Genomic DNA, 15,265 nt, shown 5'->3' on the forward strand with positions numbered 1-15,265 from the left:
TTTCATTCAAAGCAAGGGCTCTTGAGTTTCAACATCCCAACTGGGATTTTTTTTCCACCTCAGCCTGCATGGACAAACCAATGCTTTGGTATAAGATGAAGAGGAGCACCAGCTCTTCCTCTCCCTCTCGTCTTGCCTGTGTTTCACTGCTTTTGTATTCTACCATCACCTTTACTCAACACCGTTTTCTATCCTCCTCATATTTCCATCTTTCAATCCTACCATCTATTATAATGGGTACTTCTCCTGCCTCAGCAAACAATTCAAGCCTTGCTCCCCCCAACTCCACTTGTTGTTCTATGCGCTTCAGTCCTTGTTGTCAAGATCCAAGCTTAATATCTACTCCTAGTGACTCACAAGCCGCTTTGAGTCAACCAGCAAGACCTGTAATCATTGGTATTGGCGGCTCATCCAAAGACGAAGAAGGCAATGATCCACCGTATGATCCCGAGCAGAATGGCAAGAACGATGCAACAGAAAGTCCAACACCCACACCAACCAATCAACCCCCAAAAAAAGATACTTTGAAGAAGCACAAGAAAGTTGACAAACCTCAGCAAGGGAACAAGAGCAAGAAAAGCCATCCCGCTATCCAGGTAAGTTCAAGTGTTTTAATTTGTCTGAAAGCTAGGTGTCTGATCAATTCCAAATGCTACTACTTCAATTTAGGACTTCAAGGCTCCTGACGATGTCAACACTGACCAAGCAACGGACAACAAAGGGCCAAAGACCCAGTTTCAAAAAACAAAAACTAACAAAGTCAAGCTTTTATTATCATATTACAAGGATGAACCAGTATATGTTAAAGGCAAGGAGGTATGTTGACTACATTGATTCAATTATATCTAATATTGACATATATTTTTCATATGATTTCTTAGAGTATGGGTGTCAAAAGGGGCTATGTGTGTAGATGGTGTAACAAAAGCTCTGTATAAGCCTTGTTGGGTTATAAGTTCTACAACGGACATTGAGATGGCTAGAAGAAGCAAAAACCATGCAAACAACGTCACAAGGCAATTAAAGCCGGATTCAAACTGCCACCTACTTGGAAAGAGCTCAACCAACCAATCAAAGTTGTCAATCCAGTAAACAATATGAAGAATTTCCTATCTCAGTCAACTTTCAGTGTTGAATTGCTGAATGTTGTGCTGGTCGTTTGGATTCTTTGACACACCATGCTGTGGCTTTGCTTTCAGGACCAAACATTAAGAGCAGCTTTCAAGCTATGCAGCCAAACAGCACAGCTGCAATCCCCCAAGTGGGCAGCAACTACTGCCAAAGAATTATTCTACTCGTTGTATGATGTTGTCATTGCCCGTATCAAAGTAAATTCTTTTTACATTTTGTTATTACATTTTGTTAATGTTTTACGTTTTGTCTTACATTAATTTCTCACTTCATTACATCACTTTGTTACAGAACAATTTGAGTATGTTCTTGTTGGCTCATGACGGTTGGACTACTAAAGGGAATTGGATGGCTTTTATTGGGGTCATGGTCAACTACATCAACGACAATTGGCACTATCAGACAGTTCATTTGACCTTGAAGTTGGTCACCTGGCATCACTGTGGTGACCTTCTAGCGCGACCCATTGCTCAAAACCTTATCCGCCATGGTTTGCATAAGAAGGTCAGTCCTTTAATTTTGATCTTGTTTTGATACTGTAGAAACTGAACATTGATTTCTTCAGATGATCAGCCAGACAACTGATTCTGGGTCATCCAATAGACCCATGGCTTGCGAAATGGCACGGCTATTCCAAGAAAGGGAGTCACCTGTCCACTGGTCACCCAAACAGAACCACGTAAAGTGCTTCTGTCATAAGTTAGCATTAATGGTAAGCCACGGCCTGAAAACCCTGGATATCAGTGCGGGTCATACCAAACCTACAACATCGCCTGGACTAGCGGTTCCAATCGCTATGATTCGGCTTAACAATGAAGAGTTTGAGGCTGATGATTCCAAAGACTCAGACGAGGAGCAAGGCAATCTAGTACCCAATCTCCTGGATGAATCAGAAGTGTCTGAAGACCCTTCAGACGTTGATATTCAATCTCAAACAGCTGAAATTGTTGCTCGTAGTGTTCATAAGGTAAGTAGATTCTGAATTCAACTGTCAAACAAATTAATTTTTACTAATTACCAGTCTGGTATTTGATTCCAGGTTGACAAGCTCATTCAAACGACTTGTTCAAGCTCGTCAAGACAAAATTATTTTGCTTCTAAAGCAAAAGCTCAAGGTTTAAAGGTTCTCACTGTTGGTTACGGCGTGAGGTGGAATGTCAAAGCGGACAGTTGGCGCAGGGCTTGTGAAGGAAAAGACGTACGTATCTCAGCATAAAACCGTTTCAAAATTTAATATTACTGATGTGACATTCTTGCTTTTGGATAGATACTCAATGCTATGACCTCGCAAGATCAAAAAACAAACAAGTATTACCGAGGTCTATCTTTATGTGACAAAGAGTGGGAGGCGGTGGAGGCTTTGAATCCGGTGCTAGAGGTGAGTTTGAACGTTATATCTACAATATGACAAGCATCTTTGTTTTGACAAATAACTTGCAGGTATTTGAAGATGCCACTTTTCACATGCAGGGCGACTTTTCCTCAGGATGCGGGGTACTTGCCAAGTACCTACCAATCAAGAAGAATCTCGAAAGTCTGAATGAGCTTACCATCTATCTCAGTATCATTGGTGCTATTGATACTATTTTATCGTGGTTGAAGAAATACCAGGATGAGGCTTTGGGTACCTCTATCATAGTCATTGCTACTGTTCTCAATCCTTGACAAAGATTTTTTTTTTCAAGACTTCTATCCGCATGCAAGTAATCAAGCCAACGATTCTATCAATGAAGTCTTTGAGGTAAGATTGTTAGAAAGGCAAATGAACAAACCCGATCCACCTGCACCTCAACCATCAAATGCATGTACTGCAACAGACAAGTTTGACATGTTTGCCGCTGCATCCAATAACATTCAACCTTCATCCAATAATGAACTTACTGACTACATAGCTGGAAAGTTTGGCATATTGCCCAATGAGAAACCTTTGGACTGGTGGAGGGTAACTCTCATCCTTTACCACATCATTTTATCATTGGTTTCAATACTAATATGGGATTTGGACACTCTTCAGAAGCACCAAGCGTCCTTCCCGGTACTGGCATCAATTGCAAGGGACTACCTTTCCATATCCGCAACCACTTGCTGCGTGGAGCGGTCATTCTCTTCAGCTGCAGACATTGCTGCACCTGGGCAAGGATTGATTTTACCCAATACAATTACTCGTAAGGTGGAATGCCAAGAATGGATTAAGTCTGGAATAGTCCCTAAAGATAAATTTGAGGACGCGGTGAAGTATCTCAAAGAATATGAGGAACAAGAGAACAAGAAGAATAATAATAATAATAAGTGCTGATTCCTCTTCTTCTACTTACCTCCATTCTTTTCCTCTCTTGTTGGCTTTTTTTGTTTACTATTGATATGTTTTGTTTCAATTTTATTGTTTCTTTTTTTGTTTTACCTTCCTCATGAATGGTTCAATCCATATTGATATGAATTTACAAGTTTACAAATTTTATCATCATTCTACCACAATGAGCCAAAATCTGTCCCTCAAATTTTCATTGCGGTGTGGTACAGTACGGTTTCATCGTACCATAGTGAGAAGTTCACTATGGTGACGGCCTCATAATGGCGCGTTGTGGTAGTCATTGATTACGGTCTACCGCAGTGTACTTACAAATACACCGTGTCCCAGCGTGTTACGGTGAGATCCGAGCGTTGCGTCCAGATATGAATTTGAATACACCATACTGGAAATATATGGGGGTTCCCCTGTCTTCCTTGGTATGGTAAATGATCAGTTGATTTAAGTGTAGTTATGGAAGGTGGGCCAACTAATAACAAAAGGCGTAACACCCAATACTTTGGGGCAAAAAAAGTAGTAGTAGGCATAGGGGCCGGGGAGCGCCGGCCCCGGATAATTAAGCGGCAACGCTCCGCGCTGCGCCACACAGCGCTTCCCACTACTGTTGGCGCTGTGAGCCAGAGTTGGCGGATGGAGCGGTCTAGGTCATGCACCAATCTAGTCAGATCTTTCAGCAATGTGAGTCAAATGTGGTCAAAGATGCCTAAGAGGGTGTGGCTAACTTCACAATCAGTGTCCAAATTTTTGACGTTCACATTGCGGAACCAGTGTTGTGTTATAACGCAGAGAGTCACTTTGATTAAATGAAGCCAAAAACAACGGTGATAATCGTGTAGTTGTGTGGGTAGTTATGCACAGTGAAAGAGCATCTTTCAAAGGTCATTTATGATGAAGTGGAGTGTATTTGTATAGCAGTTGTGCTCTGACCAAGGTAGGAGCATACTGATTGCTTCAGCAATGTAGTATGGAAGGAGCGGTCAGTGTTTAATTTTTTTTTTCAAATTTGTAAGAGGGTAATGTGACAAATGAAATAGGATCACTTGTGATATCCAGATCATGAAAGTAGTTTGGTAACACCTCTTGCGCTGTACAGCGGCAGGCGGGAGAGAGGCAATCATTACAAATGTGTGAGTGGATGTGGCATGGATAGTGAAAAGGGGGTGGCCAAGGAAGCAATGAGAGCATTGGGAATCGGCCGTATTGGCAGTGGAGTATGGCAAGAGTGGATAGGTCCAAGGAACACATCAAAAGAATGGCAATGGGGTTGCGGCAGCGATGTCAATGAGTGTGCGACGTGGAAGTCACAACACCGTGATTTAGGAGGGGGCCTTTCTAGATGAACATATTGTTGCTATGGCCCCAATCCAAAAAGTGACGGTGTATCGTGGCAAGTTCCACATGACCCTGACTTGGAGGCGGAGAAATGAAATGCGGGTTCTGTTTCCATGAATGATTCCCCAGGCAGTGTCTTTTTTTCATTTCGTGCACATTTTCTTTTATTTGTTTGATTATAACCCAATCACTATCTTGACTACATGTGTTATCTTGGTTATCTTTGTTGGCTCAATCATAAATATGGAGTTTGATGCTGTCCAATCTGTATCATGTTTGGTGAAACAAAAGTTGTTTCCAAATTCATGATCCTTACAATTCATTACCCACAATTGTGAAAACAAATGGAGTGAGTAGCTTCTGAAACTTCTTTCAAGGGAATTCATGATGTGTGATTAGATTAGATGATTGAAGAGGATAAAATCCTATAACATCATGTTTACAAATATGTGTATGTTGATGACCCACAAGTTATTGATCTGGAAATATGTATTGTTGTTGTAAACTTCAGAGAACTCATCTTGAGATTCAAGAATGAGCAAGTGGAATGAATTGTCCATTGTCTGTATTGTACGTGGGTAAGGTGCTTAAGGTGACCTACACGGACCTAGGGTTCAGGGGGGGTCTGAATAGTAAACAGGGGGGTCGGGATAGAGTGATCCTTAAAAGATTGTTTCCATTGCAAAAATTATCTTTACTCTCTAAGTAGGTTATGTCACTCAAAAAAGTGTTTCTGTGATGTGGATTTGAAATAGAAGTCTGCTATTATCCCCACTCCACCTCTCCTTGGTGCCTAAAATTGAGACAAAAGTTTGAATTTATCCCCTCCTTGACATTTAAAATTGAGTGTAGCTCTGCCTGGCCCTGAAGCATAAAATGCAGGGTGTGCCCTGGTTGACCTGAGTCAACTTACCAAGGACATTGGGTCTATCCCAGGTGTGGCCCGGCCGCGGGTCCGGCCGCAAGCTCTCAGAGCCAGGTCACAGCCTCAGCATAACCTTTCTACAGCCCTTTGCATGATTGATGACTTTGGAGAAAAAAATACCTTGAGTTTTCAACAAAAAAAACCTTGAGTTTTTTCAAAAAGTGACCGAGTTTTTTTGAAAACCTACTGAGTTTTTCAAAAACTCATTGACATTTGAAAATTTCAAGAAAAACTCATTGACTTTTTCAAAAACTCAGTAGTTTTTTGAAAGAACTCAGTCACTTTTTAAAAAAACTCAAGGTTTTTTTTGTTGAAAACTCAAGTTTACTTCTTCTTCAAAGTCATCAATCATGCAAAGGGCGGTACATCATTTGAATTTGGACGGAGCATGTAGTTTTACAATGTGCTTTGAATCTTAATGCAAGAACAACAAAATAAGAAATATGATGATTTCAAGTGTTCATCTTTAGTTTGAAGTTAAGAAGTTTGACACTGGATTCATTCCAATTTGTGGTCTGGCAGAACAAACTGATTGCCATGCTGATGGGTATAGCTGATTTTGATCAACAAACCATAGGAGTCTTGGTCTAACTTTCATATATTCATTTGAAAGTGTAGGAGCAAGAAAGAGGTAGGACTAACATGAATAATCACATAAAGAGACCTCACAACCAGGGCTACAACAGATTTCACACACAAAAGAAAAGCACTTTTGCTACCATTGTTTGTAGTTCTTGAATTGAACACTATCCTTCACGGTGATATTGGTCAAAGATCCTATCATACAAGATTCCATTCGTATTCAGATGATCGGACAGATTATAAGTTTGACTTGTTCATTTAGTCTTTTGGGCTATCTTGTTGGGTACTTTGTATCTTGGGAGGAAGATCAATTACATCCATTGATCAAGGAAACCCAAACGGGATATGGTGAAAAATCCATTGATAGAACACACTGGTGGTCTTGTTAGCAAGGCAGTGAGTAAGATCTTTTCGTGCCTTGAGTTCGTCAAAGACTTCAATGTCAAGGGTGACGGTCTAGGTAGGATTCAACCTTTTCAGGTGCATATCTCCTCAGATGAGATTCAGGACCAGGTTCCTCCACTATCCGGCCGACTGAGCGAGTTGTTATGCTGTTGTTTGTCGCGTTCAGGTCGGATTGATGGATTTGAGTCAGTTGAATCAAACCAAACAGTCCAGTACTCACCATTTATTATCAACAACTTTTCAAAAAAGCTGAGCAAACGAAACTCTGTTCAATTTACATACATATCCTTAAACGTTAATTCAATCAATTCAATACAAAAACCCTATAAACTCCCTCCGAACTTTCTAAATCAAGACTTTCTATCAAACCTGCACTTCTGATCTCGTACTTTAGTCTTTCAATCGATCTCTTCGTAGTCTTCAATCGTAAGACGGAAGGGCATCTGATCCCTTTCCGTCCCGCTGGGAACCGGATGACTTCTCACGACGACGAACTGTCTAGGAATATGGACAGGATCACTCAACTTCAAGATGGTATTGATAACGTATGATCTTATCGACCTAAACTTATGACTTGAATCTGTTACTCATCTTTTGGTTTGTTTTTGATCCTAGCTCGTCACAATCATGTATAGCACTGTTAGTTACCTTTCTCGTAAGGCCGACTTTGAACAAGTGAACCCGGATATCCCAATCACTCAATCTATTTCAGATCCAACTAAAATCGATCAAGCAAAAGAAACGTTCAATCGTTAGTGATCACCTGTCAATTTAGATTCTGTACCACCTTTTGAGTTCTGATACAATTATGTTTTGTTCTTTTCTAGAAAATTGTCAAGAGTTAGTCGAGGATTTTATCAGAAAAGCAAAACAACTTGAATATTTAATTTCAATTTTACCACCACACGACGATTCATCAACAATTCCACTACCCAACACCACCGATCCACCACAAGCCACAAGCTCTTCACTCTCATCTAGTCCAACTAATCACAATCGAGTTTATACCATCTCATCTTCAACGTGTACTGAACCAGATGGTACCAAAGTATCAAGTCCGATCACCAAACCAACAAATGGCGAAATTTCTTCTGATCAGAATCATTCAGTTGATGAGGATGATGAACTTGGTACTGATAAAGATGAATTCAATCGACTACAACGTGATATAGAAGATGCTCAGGCAGAGTATGAACATGCGCTTTCTATTGCTGGTAATGTCTTCTCTCTTCACATCTATATAGATTGATCTTGTTTACTGAAATCTTGAATTTTGTGTTTGAATCAAACTAGAATCATTACATTCTGAGATCAAGTCTATCTTGAAACTCGTACTTGAGAAACGTAGTCAATCAGGTGCAATGTCTCCTTGAATACCTTTTATATCGTTGAAAACTTGGACTTGATCTTTTTGACTTTTGGATCTAATGTAATTTGAAGTGGAAACAAGTTGAATTCCCTTTTTGTGATATTTGTATTTCTCTAAACATTGTTGATTGGGCTGTTACTCATGTAAAGAGATGATTACCTCAGTACATATATAGATGGGTTGTTTTCTATATACAGTCGCCACCTATAAGCATAGTTATCATTGAAAAATAAGCCACCCTTATATGGCGTGATGCATCAGTTCAAAATAAGCGTAAAGGCATATCTTCCGGTAAAACCAAGCATAATGCTTAGGGCCTTTTTGGCAAACTTTTGCAAAACTCTATAGTGTGTTATAGACCACAAAATCCATAAACTCATTAGGGGGTTTCAAGTTTGGTGATTTTTTATGTATTTTTTGAAAGTTTGAACAAGTTGCCCAAAAGGTTTACACATTTTTTACCACAACCAGTAAGTTGTTGTAGCGTATAATGACATAAAATTGTCATAATCTTTGTCTGCAATCTCTGCTGCTTTATACCAGATTTGTTTATTTTATCAGCTCTTTGAAGCTTGTGATTGGCTTGTTTTGTTTGCTCATGTCTCACCAGATTACCCGAGGTACAACTAGTTTTATAAATAATGATGGGAAAGAAAGTGCTATTTTATTACTCTCAACCAATTGTTCTCATCTTTGCCTGTGATCCCTGATGCTCTATGCACATGTTTGTTTCATTTCTCAGCTCTTCAAAGCTTTTGATTGGCTTGTGCCATTTGTGCATGTCTCACTGCTTACCCCAGGTCCTCATGCGCCAATGGCAAAGTCACTGAGCTTTTTTTAGCCACTTATGGAATACAAAGCTAAATCTGGGAGTTTTTTCCCTGTTTCCCTGTTTTTGTTTTTGGCTGTGTTTGGAAGGTTTCCATGTTCTCCCAGTTTCCCAGTTTCCAAAAACACAGCCAAAAACAAAAACTGGGAAACTGGGAAAAACTCCCAGATTTAACTTTGTATCCCATGACTGATGTAATCTTCTCATCATTCAATTCCACTTTGAAATCATAAATGTTCCTACTACAATTTCTGCTAGCTATCAGCACATCAAGTATGCATATCTCATTATAGGCACAGTTTTTCGACAAATCAGAGCTGAACAGGGCCTAAGCCGTGTCCCTAAGTGTGTGAGCCAAAAGTCTCAACACAAGCAAAAATATGTCTACAATTCACAAAAAGTGTAGATCTTGCCATATGTATGGTTGGTGACAGCAAGAATCACTGAATTGGGAAAAATTGTTCCACAAGTTGCAAAAATCATTTACAAAGCAAATCAAGAGAATTTTGATCAAGGTTGTCTAGTTGATGGCTATCCAAAATTATGGTCAGTTGAACACATCTCATGAGGCTTGTTTTTTGCAACTTTTATAAGAATGATGAATTTGGGTTTTCTTGTTGTTGTAATTACAAAATACCCAGTACAATTTGGTTTGCTGTGGTGCACATGTTTTTTGAAAAAAGTGCAATTATTTTCAAATTGGCTGCATCATTCTTAACAAAATGTAGCCCCCCTTACCTTTGCTTATTATTATTGAATACTACTTCGTTGTTTTACCTTTTGTTTTTGTGTGAAAAAATTGTTGTTGTCAGGTTCTTATTTCATTACTCTTTGTATAATTGACAAGCATTTGTACAAGCAAGTTCTTCATGGGAAACAAAGAGACAATTCTGGTGAGCCTATGCACCTGCCATTGATGATGTAAAATCATGTTATTTAACTCACACTTTGAACTCTAATCATGACAACATCACACAGATCAGGATGGGTAAATTTGGTAGAAGAAATTGTTGCCAAGATGCAGGATCAACATAATGCAATGCAAATAAATTTTGAGCCCCATTGCAATAGGTTTCTGGTATTTGTAATAATTTATGTGTGGACAAATTGCCCACAGCAAAAGAGTCAGGTATTTTATAGGCAGAGGATGGATCAGATGAACCAACCTCTCTGGTGCTGATCTATTGAAGAATTTGATACAACAATTGGCAATGATACCAATGTAGGTCAATACATTATTGTATCCTGATTTTCCAATGCTACACTCTTCAGTGGTTTATTGTAACAGTCAGTGGGGATTTCCTGTCAAGTAAAGGCTCTATTGGAGGGTGTCTTATTATAGATGTCTGTTCCGGGGTGATACAGAAACTATCATCATGAGCCACCTGTCTGAGGGGGGAAAATTGAATCAAAGAACTCAAGCCATAGGTATTAGCAAAATATTAAGAATTTGAGTTAGAATAAAATAGATATCAGTCTTTTGGTGCGGTGCCTATGCTGTTTGCTTAAGTATCTGTTTGAGCTATGGTCTTAATGACCAAGTAAGATATGCAGATGTTAGATCTTTGAAGAGGTTTTGCAACCTGAAGGAATGGTGCCATGCCGCAAAACAAATGTAAGCGGTGAAAACTTCAGTTTGGAGATAAATCACAGACTTGGGAGATATGTAATTCAATTTCAAGTAAAGAAAATCTCATTCAAATAATACACTATCAACTCAATGTCACTGATAAAGGACATACATTTGATCCTTCTTCATCTTCCTTCCACTGATCTTTGGCTTGCTTCTCACAAGTTTTTTGTCTGAAATTCTAGATTAGTGCTGATGAGTGATACCTGAACCTTTGCACAGCGCAGAAACGTGGAAAGCCCAACAGATTGAAATGAACCATCTTTGGAACTAAAATGGACTACATCAACTACTCAAGCCAACATTCTAACTTTGTAAATCATCCTAGAATTTGAAGCCTCCAACTCATTTGATGAAATCCTCAAGGTGTACGCATACACGGTATTCAAATCAGGATTTTTAACATGATTCTTCACAAAGTCATCTTCATATCAATCAAATTCAAGATTGGCCCGTTTGTCTCTCAATTGGGAAACTGAAAAAGTTCGAGGTTTGTCAAAACAGATGGGCTGATATATTGTAGGGTACATAGAATCAAATACTGCAGATTGAAATGAACCCAGACAGAAAAACACAGACAATCACATATATACAAGTGAAGGAAACATCATAGTTGAGTAGAGAGAAGAAGTTATATTTCAAATATGTAGACGAAAATTCCATAGGCAATGCAACCAGTGCGACCTGGGAATCAAGAGTAAATGGAAAGTATCGAAGCAATGAGCTACATTAACATTAAACTGGCGAAACTTTTAAAGGAATTTGACTCACCATTAGGCTTGAAAAAGATTGGTATCTCGAACCGCTTCATCGTCGTGAGGACCTCAAGCCTGCTTGTCATCCTAAATACGCATAAAAATTTAAATGTCAGTCCAAATATATCCATCATCTCATGGAGCAGAAGAGCCAAATTCACACACGTACATCTTTCTGGTTTACTTGCGACTTCAATTCTGCTTGCCTCAAGTAATATAAGCGCTGGAAGGAGGTGTTCAACCCATTCAACGCTGAGTAATACCCGCCTGCATAACCGCAGCCTGTTGCGAAGCAGCTGGGCCGATAGTTGGCTGGAGTGCAGCCGCAACCCCACGCGGTGCCACATCCAGTACCCCAGTTCGTGTAACCATTGTTGTATGCGTACTGGCTGACCACTGAAGGAGGAAACCCGTAGCCCCAGATCTTCGCCTCTACTACTTTCATATCATTTGTGACTGCAACAGTTTGCTCGCTCCGAACCGAAAGAGCAGCAGGGGCTGCGAAGAGAGATTGAACAAGAACAATGACAGTGAACATAACAATAGAAAAGGAACGCATGTTGATTACGAAAATAATTTTATTGGTGATGTTCCGAGGAATCAATACGGTTAAACTGATTGTAGGTTTATGGTTATCTGATTGATGACAAGAGTCTGTTGGGAAAGGTTTAACAAGAAGGCAAGTATGAATTGTAGGATATGGGATGATAGAAATGAGAGTGGATGAGCCTCCCTTTTATACCTTCCTACTCACTTCCTCCCCCCATCAGGAAAACATCCTATCCACCTAAGTTTCCTCTTGCCGCACGTACTGAGGCGATGTTCGCAGGATGCACCGGAAAAAGATCGGTAGTGTCATCTGGCCGGATGCCTGATCACATCTAGAGTGATCAACTCGGATCAACTAGGTTCGTTTTACTTGATACTGAATGTAGGTGAGCATGAATCTGATCAACAGCTCTTATGGGAGGAATACCAAGACACTCTCCTCGATCTAGGATGCGTTTATCGTGTTGTGGTACATTTTTTCGATAGGATCTTCACTTTCAAAATTTGCTGGGGAGCAGTCTAAGCTTCACTTATGAAACCATCATCATCCATCATCGTGGTGGATGATAAGTTCATTTCATATACACGTGACCAGTCTATGGTGGGTTTACATGCATACCTGGGCCGTTGCAACCTGCCATCAATGATCAGTTTGATATCACATCCAGGTGTGACACAAAAGTTCTTTGGATGCATTTGACCGGGTGGGCTGGGTTAGGCTACATAGTACACCCGGGTGGATTTGAACTCACATGTCCGTTCACGTAATCTACACCCCATATCGACAGTACATGCAAGGTGGTGACGCCGCGGATGCGTACGATGGACGAGAGAGGAGGGTGGAGGACAAACCTCAAACCTCGAAACACAAACCTGTATTGCCCTGTACAGATACTCGATTTTCGAGTAACTCTGATCGGACCTCACCAGAACGTCATAGAAACAATCCAGAAGACGATTCCAGACGGCTCCCGATGGATCAAAACAAGAAGTAGGTCTCCAGATAATCAAGAACAAAAAATTGAGGTGATAACTAATAACTATGGATCCTTTTGACTTTTTATTGAACAGAAAGATTAGCTTTGAAAAATTATTATCTTTCACTTTTCATCACAGACAAATATCGATCAACATTTGTCTCACCTTCTCAACATCAATCAGTATAATCAAAATGGGATAAAGCTACATTCAGTGGAATACATCATTTTTGTATGAGATCTGTAGATGGGAGTAGGCATGCAACATTCAAAATCTGTTTTTTTGCTTCACATTATTCCCCACAAGAAGATGATTAAGAAATTCAATTTTCCACTTTCCAAAGACTGCTTAGATTGGATCACATGATTGTTACAGTTTTTCATAATCCAAAAGATCAGCCTTAGTAAGAGATGGTAGAGAAGGCAATCAGATCCACCTTGAGAATAGTGAAAATCTCAAAGTTTCAATCCAATGTGAGAATTTTCAATGCAAAATTGATGTCTAAACATGATCAGGAAAAGACCTAAGAGTAGAAATCGAATCCAAAAGACTATTTGGATTTGAAGCAGTGAATTTAATTTCAAAAGCTTGTGGAACAATGCATATAAAAAGGGTCCGCATATTCAAATGTGCTAATTTCATGTCTTGCATTCCTGATCTGCTCATAAAACACAACTTTGAATGTCTTGTATGGTGTTTGGTTCCGAATCCCAATGTATTTATTCCTTCATTGTTGGAGTTGAAATCAGCATGTTTGGTTTGTGTTTGAGACAGCCAATTGATAAATAATCATTTTGATCCTTTCTGGATGAATTCAGTAATATTTTACCCATGGATGTGTTGATTTTGATCTTGATCTTGATTTCAATGAGTTCTAGCATCAGATCTTAGATCAAAATGCTGTTTGTTTGATAAACAGTCAAAAGAATCCATAGTTATCACTTATCACCTCAATTTTTTGTTCTTGATTATCTGGAGACCTACTTCTTGTTTTGATCCATCGGGAGCCGTCTGGAATCGTCTTCTGGATTGTTTCTATGACGTTCTGGTGAGGTCCGATCAGAGTTACTCAAAAATCGAGTATCTGTACAGGGCAATACAGGTTTGTGTTTCGGGGTTCGAGGTTTGTCCTCCACCCTCCTCTCTCGTCCATTGTAGATGCGGGGTCGCGCTGACCCCGGATCGACCCCCTGCTTTTGCAAGACCCCCCCCTTGGGTTTTGTGCGGCGCAGGTGCAGTTAAGTTACTTCTAGAGAAAACTGGCAAAACCAGTGACAGTTGTTTTATCTGCTGTGCTGATGAACTTTTTACAAATTTCTGATCAATCATTCTTGGAATGGCTGTACAACCATCACATTATATGTACTTGGACATTGAGAAAAAATTAAAAGTTCAAATTTCAGTTTCTAACTGGATTTAAACACAGTAAAGACTTTTTTGGTTTTCAGTGGTAAACTTTGAACTTTAATCTTCCTTTAAGGTAGGAAAACACTTTGTTATCTTTTCCCAACATCCAACATACAATGGAACAGCGGTGTTAAGTTTTGCTGTCCACACTCAATGTCAGCAGTACACTACCAGTGGTGGCATATGTACTTTACTACTCACGGTGAAGTATTGGTATTGTATCTCTTTCACAGTATTGTACCTTTGGGAACAGTGAAGGATCCAACCACCAGTGAGTGAGACACACAATGAGACAGAATCCAAAAGTCTAGTACAGTACTGTATTTCTATTCAAAACACAGTATTATGCAGAACATCACATTCTTTGCTGAGTGCCACCCTAATCAACTACATCTAAAACTTTTTTAGGATCCCAGTATAGACACCCCCCTGTTTATGTGGAGATTTTGATAGGGTGGATCAAGAGTGAAGATATGCTCAGCTCTAGGCATAAAGCTGTATCATAACCTGTAAGGAGGCGTAGGGATCAGAACAGGGGGATGTCTATACCAGGATCCTTTTTTCATCATCTTTTTTTGTGACTACATAGACCACAGGCAGGCATACATTTACAAACAATTGGTTAACTACTCCTGCTTGTTTTTAGAAATCTACTAATTAGTCTATAGTGGCTGCTATCAAGCCTCTTGTAATTTTTGATGGGGACCAAACTCAAAGATGACACTCTTGACCCCACCGGCCAAATTCCATATCAGTCATATTTTCAATGATTTACTGTTGCCACTCCTTTGACTTGATCAGCTCTTACTCAGGCCTTGTTTAAATCCTTTTTGGGTGGCTTGTGGTGCAGTGGTCTGTTGGTGATGCCTATATCTAAATCCCAGAGGGCTCAATGCTACCTTTACCATATTACTCCATCTCAAAAAGCATGCATTTGAGCTTCCAACAACATCTAGTCTAAATCAATGAAACATCATCTTTGGTTGAACTTGTATCCAAAGATCATGTTAATCCAAAATTGGATCCAATGATAATGACCCATTTGACCTCCACATCAGCTGATAA

The 15,265-nt window shown here is 39.7% G+C and overlaps 3 protein-coding genes across 3 annotated transcripts; 2 read left to right on the forward strand and 1 right to left on the reverse strand.

Moving 5' to 3' along the window:
* Positions 1-4,086: 4,086 nt before the first annotated feature.
* MELLADRAFT_102247 (uncharacterized protein) lies at positions 4,087-4,779 on the forward strand (the record flags this gene model as incomplete). Its single annotated transcript, XM_007404921.1, has 2 exons — positions 4,087-4,117; positions 4,493-4,779. 2 exons carry the CDS (start codon positions 4,087-4,089, stop codon positions 4,777-4,779), a joined length of 318 nt encoding a protein of 105 aa, XP_007404983.1.
* Positions 4,780-6,890: 2,111 nt separating this feature from the next.
* MELLADRAFT_70762 (uncharacterized protein) lies at positions 6,891-8,277 on the forward strand (the record flags this gene model as incomplete). Its single annotated transcript, XM_007404922.1, has 4 exons — positions 6,891-7,228; positions 7,299-7,434; positions 7,511-7,897; positions 7,977-8,277. The coding sequence occupies 4 exons, from the start codon at positions 7,157-7,159 to the stop codon at positions 8,054-8,056; spliced, it is 675 nt and encodes a 224-aa protein (XP_007404984.1).
* Positions 8,278-11,335: 3,058 nt separating this feature from the next.
* Positions 11,336-11,825, reverse strand: MELLADRAFT_123709 (uncharacterized protein; the record flags this gene model as incomplete). Its single annotated transcript, XM_007405327.1, has 2 exons — positions 11,336-11,353; positions 11,436-11,825. The coding sequence occupies 2 exons, from the start codon at positions 11,823-11,825 to the stop codon at positions 11,336-11,338; spliced, it is 408 nt and encodes a 135-aa protein (XP_007405389.1).
* Between the last annotated feature and the right edge of the window lie 3,440 nt (positions 11,826-15,265).

This window comes from Melampsora larici-populina (genome assembly GCF_000204055.1).
Source record: "Melampsora larici-populina 98AG31 unplaced genomic scaffold MELLAscaffold_3, whole genome shotgun sequence".
Classification (NCBI taxonomy): Eukaryota; Fungi; Basidiomycota; class Pucciniomycetes; order Pucciniales; family Melampsoraceae; genus Melampsora; species Melampsora laricis-populina.